Source organism: Varanus komodoensis, unplaced genomic scaffold (assembly GCF_004798865.1).
Source record: "Varanus komodoensis strain SLA01 unplaced genomic scaffold, ASM479886v1 scaffold17, whole genome shotgun sequence".
Lineage (NCBI taxonomy): Eukaryota > Metazoa > Chordata > Lepidosauria > Squamata > Varanidae > Varanus > Varanus komodoensis.
In genome coordinates, this window is record NW_025335505.1 from 10383424 (window position 1) to 10396486 (window position 13063).

The 13063-nt window shown below is 39.3% G+C and overlaps 1 protein-coding gene across 19 annotated transcripts in view; it reads left to right on the forward strand.

Moving 5' to 3' along the window:
• Window positions 1-13063, forward strand: part of PTPRM (protein tyrosine phosphatase receptor type M) — a 504993-nt gene that overhangs the window by 378544 nt on the left and 113386 nt on the right. For 8 of the 19 annotated variants that reach the window (XM_044426600.1, XM_044426602.1, XM_044426604.1 and 5 more), the window contains 5 exons: window positions 1490-1641; window positions 3945-4019; window positions 4489-4515; window positions 11642-11653; window positions 12513-12700. In XM_044426600.1, coding sequence (XP_044282535.1) covers window positions 1490-1641; window positions 3945-4019; window positions 4489-4515; window positions 11642-11653; window positions 12513-12700 — 454 coding nt within the window. The remainder of the gene's footprint in view (window positions 1-1489; window positions 1642-3944; window positions 4020-4488; window positions 4516-11641; window positions 11654-12512; window positions 12701-13063) is intronic. The other 11 variants (XM_044426606.1, XM_044426610.1, XM_044426615.1 and 8 more) reach the window with 4 other exon arrangements.

Genomic DNA, 13063 nt, shown 5'->3' on the forward strand with positions numbered 1-13063 from the left:
ACAGTAACCAAATTTGTAGTCTAGTTGATGGAAGGAAGTAAATGGTTGTTATTTTCTTTTTATACAGTAATCACCAAAGCCCAGATTGTAGTACAAGATTATTTTACCAAAAAGCTGCTGTAACTGCAACTACTCTAGTATTTTGTTGCCTATTAGGGTGCTGATGATACACAATTTAATGTAATTCTGCAGTGAAATTTTTGGATACGGCTTAGTAGCTGCAATATCATGTGAAGCTGACATTGTAAACTTGCTGTGATGCACCATTTTCCCATACTACTTCATTGATTCTATTTTCAAAACATACATCCTGAGGAGGGTTTTGACTGTTATGTTGGTGGAGCTCATTGTGCACTGCAGCTTTTCTTTTCAGCTTTATAGCGTTCAGCTATCCATAGTATTGAACACCATCCCTAAAATAGGTTCACCACCATGGAACACCATGTATAGGTCCTATAAAATGAAAAGGAAAACTTCAGTGGATGAAGAGCCCCACTGATAAAGATGTCACCAGATTGCCCTGCACAAATTTGTGTACATTGAGAGAGGAAAATGTCCTGCAACTCCTAACAGACCTCCAGAAAGTCACGATGGTTAGGACAAACTGAGTATTCTAGCATTCTGTCAAAATGTGCATAGGCTTGCAGACTTAAGAGTATTGTAAGTTCTTTCCCTATTTGTAAACTAATGATTATTCATTATTTCACAGAAAAATATAAATCTGCACTAACTCTGTATATTTTTCTATGGTGGGTGATGACAATGGCACACACACATTCAGCTCTCACATCCTCTTCTGTAACATCGTCGACAGCTAACCAGTGACACCGTTTTGTGTTTCCCTGGCACTATTAACAGTGGTACAGGCTTGGTGAAATGTGCAGTATTGTATGATAAGCTCATGGGTACATTGTTGTATCCTTACAGAAGCAGAGGATGAAACTTGATCCGCAGCTGTTATTCCCATGATCTGAGCTGAGCCCTGTGCCATCCCCATTTCGTTGGCATGCCCATGGACACGCAGGCAGCATAATGGGTTGCCAAGGGGAATGGGAAGTCTGAATACCTCCCATATGCCCAAGTAACTTGAACTCTAGAGAGCAGGTTCCCATATTTCCAGGTGGTGGAAATTTAGATATGAGATATGGGAAACATGCAAAGGCTCTTGGTCCTTCTAAATGAGTGTCCAGGTACATGCATAGAAGAGGGGAGAAGGCACCAGACTCTAGAGGAATCCTGTATATTGGGGCTCTGTGCCCACACTGTCTAAACAAATCCATATCTTAACTAAATCTTTAATAAAGTATAATGATAGCATTTTATTGTGTTGCTTTTCTTGTAAGAGAAATTAATTAGGGATTTTGAATTTCACCAGTAATGTAATGTCTTTGATCAAAGTAAGTACAGTTACAGCTGTACACCTGCTCTAGAAAGATGAATTCCATACTTCTGCGGCATCATCTCTCTTATTTAATGTTCATTCCTTAAGGAAATTGGCTAAAAAGCGGAAAGAGACATTGAGCAGCACACGGCAGGAAATGACAGTGATGGTGAACTCAATGGATAAAAGCTACACTGAACAAGGCACCAACTGTGATGAAGCTTTCTCTTTCATGGACACGCACAATCTAAATGGGAGATGTAAGTTTAAAATGCACAAGGGATGCATGATTCACTTGAAGTTCAGTAGGGCGCCTAGGCAAGGAAGGGCAAACGGTTCTAGAAATACGTCTTACTCGGTGAATTCCATGGGCAGGTTATTGACTCCCCCGGGGGCTGCGGAATCTCTCAAATGGTGCAACACATCACAGCATGTCTTCTAGTGAGGAAAACAGAGACCTTTAATAAAGATAATTTTGCATTTCTGCATTTCATTTCCTTTCACATGAAAAAAAATCACAGGCATCTATGCAGCAGCTGTTGGATTCCATTTCCTCGCTTATTTTACACTTCTAAAATCTTTATTGCTTTCATGCTTCCTGCCTGCCCCCATATTCATTTGGGCCATTTCTTTTTCTAAAAAAAAATCACCATGTGTTGGGGTAGCAGCCATTTAGTCAGCTGTAAACATCAATTAATGTTCTAACTGGCGTAGTTCAGAGCCCCTAACATAAGAAGATTCGTGAGATGAGTGATAGTTTTTGACTCATAGCCAGAGTGATTTCTTTGTGACAAAAGGGTAAAAATAATTCAAGAAGACATGCCTTGTATTACGATTCGACCCACTAGAATGGTGCCTCCTTCCTCTTCAGGATGGCTAGGGCAGTGAATAGAGGAAGCCTGCCTAGTACTATATCAAGCAATTTGTCCATCTAGCCTCATATCTATCGTCTACTGTAGCTAATGGCAACCTTCCAAGGTTTCAGGCAGAAGCCTTCTTTAGGGATCCATTTTGAGACTCTTTTTAACTGGTGAGACCAACAATTGAGCCTGGACCTCCCACATACCAAGCGTATTTCACCATAGAAAGTGCGTTGGTGTGGTCTACCCCAAGGTTGCACAAAGGATGAGGCTTCAAAGAAAAATATCTGTATAAAAATGCTGTTGATCTGCTGTAGAAGCATTTGTAATAATACTGTGTCAAATATTTAATGGGAAAGTAAGGATGAAATGAAATGAAAATTCTGCCAAAGGAGGCTGGGAAAGTGAGACTTTTTAATGAGTTCCTCCTTGGGGAGGAGGACAAGATTTCCAGTTACCTTTTTAAATGTGGCAGTGGCTCACATCTATTATTATTTTTTTATCTTTAGAAATGCCCTCCCCACTGCTCACGCACTCGCTTTAGCAGCCTGTGACTCTGTGAAAAGGCTTCTGCTGCTCTTCCTGAACTGTTGTGCGATTGCATGCCGTTTCCCTGTCTCATCGGCGTTCAGGCTCTCCTGTCAGGCTCACAGAGCTCTGTGCCGCTGCAAGCAAGAGGAGAACTTTCTGAAGTTCTTAGAGCCCCATTTGTTCCTGCTTTGCTGAGAGACCACTGCGGTCTGCAAGCACTTCCTGTATGGTCGTGTTGCCTCATGGAAATTCAGGAAGAGCTGTAGGATTGTAGAAGCCACTTCATAAAGCATCCTCAGCTGCTAAAAATGCAGTGGGCCATTTAAAATTGTGAGTGTGCACTCTTACACTTAGAAAGGTATATGGACCCCCTGTTCCACTCCCCAAGGAGACAGTTATTAAAAACTCTCCCACTGCTAAGAGAGAGGCAGAAAAAAACAACTCTTTTGCAGGGAGACAAAAATATCAAGAAAATAGGGGGCAGATAAATTTGCAATAGGGGCACAGCATTAATTGGTAATATTTTAAATGCACCACAGCCAAAATCCAATCAGGCGCTGGTTGCATGGCATACATTGGGCTCCAATTATATGTGTTCAGTTGCCCAGCTTCACCCTAAACTCAGAATGAAGGCCCAGTGAGTTCACTGGCGCTTACTCCCAAGTAAGTGGGCATAGGGTTGCAGTCTAAATTAAAAGCACTGTTGGGTTAAGGGCTTTTCCAGCACTGCCTTTAGCAGTTTGGCCACCCTTGCAGCATATCTTCGTCTTGCACTGCTTGGTATTCTCAGAAAGCCTATGTCATTTGGGAGAGGTCCATGTCACAACAGTTCCGTACTTCAGGACACCAAAACAATTCTGATGTGGGAAGACGCTGTGATGCAGACTCCTCCAACATGGCTTCCAGAGTAACTGAGGAAGCAAGACAAAATCCTAAAGGGTACCTAAGAACACACAAGGCAACGAAGGGAATGCTAGGTGTATTTAAAAATAAACACTTGATGCTGAAGAATATTCCTAGAAAGCCCACATACTCCATTCGCTCATTTTTTGCAAAAGCCTTTCTCCACAATCAGATTTCACTTGTCAGATCAATCTGTAAATTTAGCTATGCAGGTGTGCTGTATTTTCCTAGTGCTTTTCTTTTTCTGAACTGTGATATTTTTTTTCCAGCTGTATCATCACCATCTTCATTCACAATGAAAACTAACACACTGAGTACAACTGTTCCTAATTCTTACTATCCAGGTAACAAATTTTGCCCTTTTATTTCCGTAATCACCTCTTACCCTAGCCAGGCACAGCTCACACTCATGTGGAAGGACCAGAAGAGAGCTCATTGGATCCCTCTTCCCTCTCTCTAATGCCAGTCCTGGCCACTGCACAAAGCAGGACACTCATGCACACCTCTCACACACTCATCCAGCAGTCCCTTTGCTAGAGGACTGGAGTCCATAAGTTATTGGAATGCACAGTGAGGAAGCACCTGCTCAAGAATGGACCACACCCAGTTTTTAAATGTGTGTTGGTGTGTGTGCTTGTGATCGCTCTGTTAGTTTTTTGAAAGACATACTAAAAGAGATGAGTACCTTTTGCATGTTATAACAACTTTCTTACTTGTGACTTTCTGGCAGACGATTTGGGCACTATTACCAGTCATTTACTTTTCTTTCTCTTTTTACCTTTACTGCATTGACCTGCTTATGATGTATGACAGATCCATTTGTGCCAACCGCAATTTTAGGTGAGAACATTTCCCTTTATCAACCACGGTTACAGAAACAATTTTTTAAAGTCTGAACTTGAGCTACAAAATATGGTTTTCAAACAAGTGTGATACGCTGCTGGAGATAGTACAAGCGGCTGTGCTGCATTTTAATTCAAATACCAGAATTAAAATGGATTCTTATTGTCACCAGAAAATTCAGTAAAAATGAACATAATTCATGGCTTTTGGATGTTATATTTAAAGTTAAATTCAGCAGAGAGTGTAAATATTGTGACAATCAAAGGATTGTCATTTTTTTAGCATTGACTGTGCGAATAAAATGCCATTAAATATAATCTAAAATCAGGTCATCTGTGGCTGCTGCTTTAAGTATAGTAAGAGTTTCCATTTCGGTTTTTATTGGCATGTCATGAAGAGACTTGCAGTGGGATTGTGATTTGCGTCAAAATAACAGCAAATTAAAGTAACATTTGTTCTGTGCCACATCCCACAGAGGTTGAACTAAGATACTACAGTCCCAGGAGGAAAAGCGTTTTATACCTTTCTGTAAGGAAGCTAAAAACAATGCCAGCTGCCCAGTATAAAAAGAGTGAAGGGAAATGGGTTTACCATGCTGACAACCAAATATAGCCTGTCATATGATTGCATTTGGAATTTATAACAACAAAGCTATGCTTTTCATTACTACCACTATACTAACCTTAACTTGACATGTACTTAAACTTAAAAAAAAGAAAAACCCTATAATTATGCACTGTGGCAAGCATTCCATTCTAGTTGCTGCCTCCACACTGTCTTTTCAGGGGTTTTAACGCTTCCTTTCCCCCTGTTCTTTCTCTCTGTCCTTACTAGTGCAAATATTGCCATAAAATTGTGTTTTGCAATTTTGGAACTAATTAAATCAGACTGTAATGTGCAAGTATAGAAACCACATTTATAGCCCCAACAGGACTTGAGTGACAGAACTTCTATGCATTTGAAAATATTTATTAGATTGGGAACCTGCTACATTATAACATAAACTTGTTTTGAAACTACTGAATGATTTGCATTAGAAGAAGAGTTGCCATCCAAAAACATATCGGGTGCCCTGGGACTGTTGGAACTGTTGTTACCAACTTTTCTAATTTATGGCCTTGGTCTCATGGTTTGAAGAAGTAATTTGTGTTTTCTCCCACCACCCCCAAAATTCAAGAAAGTCATTATGATGGAATAATAATTGGTACACGTGTTTCATTTCCAAAGAAAATAATTTCTTGCAAATAGAGAAAATGACACTGAAGACTCCATAATACTGTAATAGCCTTCATGTAAATGGAATTTGCAGTGATTTTTAACAGCCTGAAAGTATCACATATGCCTTTACTGTAGAAATCTGAAGATATCATGACTTTTTCAATGAACAAGGGGAAAACCACTGCTATTACATTATCATATTTTGTAACCGGTTTCTAGTATGTTTTATTGTTGAATACATTACAATAATTACAATAATGTCCTGTACAATGAAGGTGTTGAAAACTAGTTGCCCTTAAGAGGGAATGAGAACAATCCATTTGGTTTATCAAGATGTATATGGAAAGCTGTTTATTTGTTGCATTGAAACAAGAAGAAGGTAGTTCTGTCTTCATTTAACCTTCACCATTTTGTGCACTGCCTTCTATCTTATCCTCCTCTTCAGTTGTAGACAAATGCGTTTTAATTGGCACTCCATTTACAGGAAGGGTATCCTTGGGTTTCTTCAGACTTTTTATTCTTTTATCACAAGTGATCCATGACCTAAGTCATGTTCGACTGTAAGTGTCAATTTCTAGTTTAAGACATACTTGAATGCCTCAAAATTCTAGCTAAGATGAATAACAACTAATTGCGGAAGCCGCTCTTTGTTAGAGCGTTGTCTGTAATCTATTGATTGCTGGCATATGGGACTCACATTGTGTCTTTTCAGCTGTAATACCAAACCAAAGCATGTTAGGAGAACCGGCAGGCGTAAGCCTTGGTCTGAGGTACCCCTTCCTCCCCCATTTGCATGTGGCTATTAGTCACTTCCAATCTATGTTTGTATTCACAGATCACCATGGTTGGTGTTTTATTCAGAAGAGCAAAATATGGTTTAGACTTGCTTGCAGCTAAGGTCACAAAGATCAAACTCTGGTTCTTCAGTGTGATCCATGGAAAGTCGAGTAAAACATTGTCCTAGAAGGCTTTAGCAAATAATGGGGCACTGAGGAGAGGAAGAGCTTGGCTACCTTCCCACTCAGTTCTGTCCTGACTGCCTCTGCAGCAGAAAATAACTTTCTTCATGAGTTTTCTCACATTCCACTCTCACATCACGCCTCTTTTCTTCAGTTGCCTTTTTGTTTTCCTTCTTGCCCATGTATAGAAGGAAGAGAGTAAGAGACCCCAAAATTAGGGAAACTACAGCTTATTTTTAAATTTTTTATGCTTCTGTGACAGAATGGTAACTTTTTTAAAGTGCTGCATTTGTTAGCCAAATATTTCTATTTCAGATGACTATAGAAGTTGAATAAATGATCCAGCTGCAAACGTTAGTGCAGACCCCATGTACCTGTCTGGGGCACCCTGCCACAGTTTCCCCAAGGCACTGCCAGGCTCTTCACCTGACCATAGCCATACTGGGGTTCTGCAGAACAGGCCACTGTAAAACCATGCTTCACTTGATTCCAGAATATGTCCTTTGTATGATGCCTCCAAGAAGGAGTAGCTTGCACCTATATAAAACTGGGACTGAAGCTGCCAAAGGACTGTGAGTAATTGCTTTTGCCCTCTCTCACAGAGGAGATGGAAATGAAAAAGAGGTACTCTGACAGCGTGGTCTCTACTGTGCTGGTTACTTCTGCTTCCTCCACCATCAGCCATCCCATTTCTTCTGACAACATTGGCGCAGGGGCCAAGTCCAGTAGATCTTACTTGTTAATCACTGTGGAGAGTCTAAGCTGATTCTAACTGCTATTGATTTGCCATCTTAGTTTGCAAGCAAGCACAAGCCATTGTTTTCTGGCAGACAAGAATGAGAGGATACAAATTGTAGTGCAGAAGGGGAAGGAGAAGAATCTGAGTTCGTACATTGTCATTTTGTGGCTGTTTCTACATTGTGATAACATGAAGCCACAGTGGGACAGTGAATCTGAAAAGCCTCAATGTGAGCCCAAGTGTACACGTGTGCAGGGCTGCGGATTGTTATAAGCATGGTTTCAAGGCCGATTCACACAGTCATTTCAAGACATGGTAGCTGTGGGTGAAGCTAGCTGGGATTCATCTCAGTGCAGTACGTTTAGTCACGTACCAAGCCCCCACCATGTCTTGAACCTGGCTTTTGTAAGTGTGCCTTAGTGATACTATACACAACTGCCTTGACACAGGCTGAAGTCAGGTCAGGCTTTTCCCACTGAAATGGATGTACAAAAATGCACCGTAAGGCAGAATTCTTTGAGGTCTGAGCAAAACTCAGTAGGTGAGCTGCGCATAATAGGTCTTGTCACTAAGACTGAGCCCTCCACATAACCACTATCTTCATACCAAAATTTTACGCACATCATGGGAGAGAGTTTGTCAAAAAAGAAAAGAAGAAGAGCCTCTATTGGTGCTAGACTTTTAACACTAAAATTATGTAATCTAAGTTACAGTGTTTACCTGGAATGCTTACACATCTCGTGCTTCACTTGTTTTTTGCAAAAACAGTTAAGAGATCATATAGTTCGGTCCATATCTAAACAAATGTAAATTTTTAATACAATCAACTGGAAAGCTAACTTGTTCTTGTTCGTTACATTATGGACATACAGTTTAGTAAATGCCCTTTGCCTGCTGTGGGCACAGTCCAGCCAAAGCAATGGATGTTTGAGTCCATTTAAGTCACAGGTTCTTAAATTACCTATTTTATTGTTTTATCGGTTCCATTTCTTTTTATATGATAGTCTTTGTACATATACATATGTATATGTATGTATTACTAGAAAAGAGTGACAGCATTTCCTTATAATAACTGGCATAATAAATGGAAAAGAAATATAATGTTAATGTCCGCATACCATCAACAATGTTGTACCATGGGATTTAGGGCAATAACTTGAGCTAAAGTTCTTTCAGCCAATTTCTATCATGTGGGACCACTTCATTCTGAAATTCCACATTGCAAAAGCAACTGGATTGTGAGATTTCTATGGCTTTCAAATTTTAAGGGCCCTTAGAGCTATTTATAAACCTGGATGGGTTGTTCAAATACTTTAAAAATAACTTTAGACCAGAAGACATCCAGCATTGTTGCATATTTTGGCAACCCAGTTTTGGATGGCATCTGCGCAAACTCTGTGCTGAAGAAACACAATACCTTGGAAATGTGGCTGCAGATGGAATAATAAAGTTAATTTCAAAAATCTGTCTAAAATGATTCCTGTATGAAAAATAATATTCATAGTTTTAAGATGCAGAGTGCTATCTACATCCAGCAGAAATAAATGCCAGTGCAGTCTGGCTCCTTGGGTTGCAAAAGCCGATGAACATAAATTTGCAACATTTAGGCAAAAGTTGCACTGACCTGGTTTTGCAGCACCATACTGACACCTAACCTTTGTCTGATTATAATATAATAACTTAAAGCAAAAGGCATGACTTCTGTGCATAATTTTTTTTCAAATACCATAAATCAACTTCCAACTCTTTATTTTATTTCTTTATTTATTTTGTCTTTTTGTGTCTTAGCCACCTTGTAGTATTCAGGTGCCATTTCAACAACAACATACTGTAACAACTCTTGTATATCGCCTTCCATGCCATGCATCCCAAGGTGCTTTGCATTACAGTTTTGCTGAAAAATAGATAACAGGAACTGTTACTTGTACTTGTATCGGAATAGTAAGGCAGTCCCAGCCAGGATGAAAGAAAATGATTACATTCATATACATAAAGCATTAAATATAGTACTTTTTAGGATTCAGATTTTCACTAGCTCTTCAGGATGACACTAGATCTCCTTAAAGTTCCTTACTATAAAACACAAATAACTCCATTGGTCCAAAATAAAGGTAACCTCAGTAACTTTGGTGTTATTGCCCTTATACTAATGGTCAGTTTTTTAGAATCTGTACCAGATATACTTTTCCTTAATCACTGTGCCAACACAAGTTGTGGTATACAAGGTCCGAACCAGGAAAGAATTGTCAGGATTACATCTTTTGCAATAGGCTGCAGTGTTGTGGGTGAGGCACTAGACTATATTCATAAAGACAAAGGCTTGAATCCTACATTGTTCTTCTGTTCATATCAGGAAAGGAGGAAGTTCAGTAGGCCCTTGATGTGTTTCCCACGTTATTCCTAAAGGTCCTCCAAAACCTATATTCTGATTTTTGGAGGGTGCAGGAAGCTACAGTGGGCAAGGGGTGATGAAGGAACTCATTGCATGAAAGTGAAGTCTGCCCTGTTCATGGAAAGAAAGTTAAGATCTATGGAATATAATTAGTGACATTAACCCACATTAGACAAAAAATAGGAGGATGGTCCTTGATGTTCTTTCAGTGGTCCTTTCCTATACAATTTTATACAGTAATATTTAATTATATTAACATTTTTATGTATCCCAGTCTTAGTCGAACTCTGTTGAGTGTACAGGTATCTGCATAGTCAGGAGCTTTCAGGAGACAGGCAGTCCTTTGCACATAGGACAGGAGTTTGATGTGTGTCACTAGCAAAAGCTACAAGTCCTAAACTGAAACAGCAAGGCCAGTGACAAATAAGTGACATTAAATGTAACCGTACCTCCTTCGTTGGACCGCTGCTTTAGATTGACAAATACATGCCTCCTCCGTGCCACCATGACACACGCTTCTGTACAAGATGCAGCAGTCATAAATCAGGGAATCACAACAGAAGAAAATCTACACCGTATTGAAAGTTCTACATATGTATCAGAATTTACACACACACACACACACACACACCAGTTTTTGATAAGATAATTCAGAGTCATTAAAGTGAAACTAAAAGCAAAATACATCTTACATTCACAATATAAAAGGCTTCAACTTCTGGCGGTTACTAAATCTGAACCAGAAGGAAAATTTGGGCATGCTTGCCTTGACATATTACTGAGTCAAGAAGAGATAGTACAGGCATTTCTAGTTATCCCATCCAGTTACTCTCCTTGCTTCCCAATTGCTAGACAAGATTAGCTACGTAAGATAGCAAGAGATCAAACCTGTCCAGGTTGCCTAACTTCTTTTCCTGCAGTGAGTGCAAAGCTGGGGTCAGGTTCTCATAGCCCCATGAAAACTTTCTTTGCCATTAAATTAATATGCATTATGAAATATAAACTCATCAGTTCAGTGCCATGTCACAATCTTTGCAGACATAGCAGGATTCTAGTGATGTAACTCTCACTACAAACATATAATCTGTACAAATATTTAGAAATGAGAATTGGGATAAGTATATGTTAGGAAAACCCTATAATCCTGCAATGAATCATAGGACATTCTTAAATTCTAGCAGAAAGGCTTCATATGACTGTGTCTCCGCTTTGCCCAGTGTATTTATAAGAACAGTTTATGCTTAGAAATTGCAGGCATTTGTTCATATTGCAGTGAGAATCACTCTAAAACTTGGGGTGCAAATTCACCCTTAATGCTGCAGTCAGCAAACCTTATGATATGATGAGCTGTCATTTAATCTTGTTTGGTCCCATGTACTTTAGTAGGACTATGTCAGCTGAAATATGCCTGCTTAAGGGTTTATGAGCAACCCTGCTGTTTTGTAAGCTCATAGGCTTGTTTATTTCAATTTAAATTTAACAGTTTTGTAGCTGATGCAAACCTATTTTGAGGTTTAATTTTTATAGTAGAGGCAAAATATAATGATATATGGGTTTTAGTTTTCAGTCCTTTCCCCCTTCTTCTTGTCACATACCAAGTTAAAAGTGCCATTCCAAATAGATAAAAGAAAAAAGGCAACTCTATTGGCTAGTCCCTTTATAATATTTGCAGTTTCTCTGCTAGGAAACCAAAGTGAAGACACTTCAGTTACACAGATTAGTATACCTGTAATTATTACTATAGTACTGTTGCTTATGGCCTGTTTCCTTTTTCTTCTCCTCCTCTTTTTCTCCTGATATGTATCTTCTTAAAAGTGCCAATAAATGGTAAGTTGCCCATTTGCCCCATTGAAGAGGTGTGGAGGGGGTGGGAAATGGTTTGCTTCGTAAAAGTTTGGACCAACTCAGCGGGATTATGTTGTGTGTTGGCTTGCATGTCAGTTGACATAGAACATTTCATGCATTATGTGATGCCCCATGTTAAATTTGTTTATTTAATACTGCAGCATGCTAATTTCACTCAAACATTAACACAAATCAAGTTATTCCACACATTTATCCTCCTGTATTTTCTTTCCTAGTGTCATGTCCAATCTGCATTTCCATTTTTCTCCTGGCTTAATAAACCATATCATTTTAAGCATTTTTAAAATATTTTGCTTTCAGTAACATGTGTCCTGAATTGCCATGAAAGAGATAATAAAAAGTTTACTAATCCAGGAAAAACAAGTCCTTTTTTACTTGTCTAGGACTTGATGAAGTTTCAGCCTGAAACTTCCGTGCCATTTAGAACTAAATATCTAAAGAATTTAAATCACCTAATTCGTTAGTAGATTTAAACAAAGAAAGCTATACAGTACCAACTGTACAATGGGTTGTATCCAATGTTAGTCTCACTTAAGTTCCATTCATTTCAATGGGTCTACACTAAGCAGAATGAACATTTGATACCACCCAGTGTTTTTCATTGTAAACCAATAGCGGTTTCCTCTTTCTAATCCATCTTGCTATCTCCCTGAACAAAGTACTTAATGAACTTCATTTTTGTTATGGTTTAGCCCATCAAGGTAGAGCTTATAAAAGATGCTGGTGGTGTCAAAAACCATCCTTGCAAAAGCAATGTATCATAAGCCTTTGTGGGACAACTAGAAAAAGTCAAGACTATTATTCAGTGTTCTTTTCCTAGATGAAACTCACACAATGGGCAGTGATACAAGCAGCCTGGTTCAGTCACACACCTACAAGAAGCGGGACGCTGTGGATGTGCCTTACCAGACTGGGCAGCTTCATCCAGCCATCCGTGTTGCTGATCTGCTACAGCATATTACACAGATGAAATGTGCAGAAGGCTATGGATTCAAGGAGGAGTATGAGGTGAGTAAGCTTTGAGCTACACTTACTGCTCAGTTGGGTTCTTCCTTCTGAACTGGGGGGTGAGATGGAGGGAGGAGCTTCCAAAGCCATGATTAAGATCAGAAAGCTCATGTCCTCCTTTGTGATGAACTTTCAGAACATAGGAAGAATCCTGTTGGTTCTTTCTAGATTAGTTTTCTGTTCCCACAGCGGACAACCAGTTGTAGCAAAGTGAAGCTCACGGTCAGGACCTGAGCCCAATAGCATTCTCCCATTCACTTTCCCCAGCAACTGGATTGGAAGAAATACTGCTTCTAATACTGGAAATAATATATAATCATTACTATAAACAAATAGTCATTGGTACATCTTGCTTCCATACAG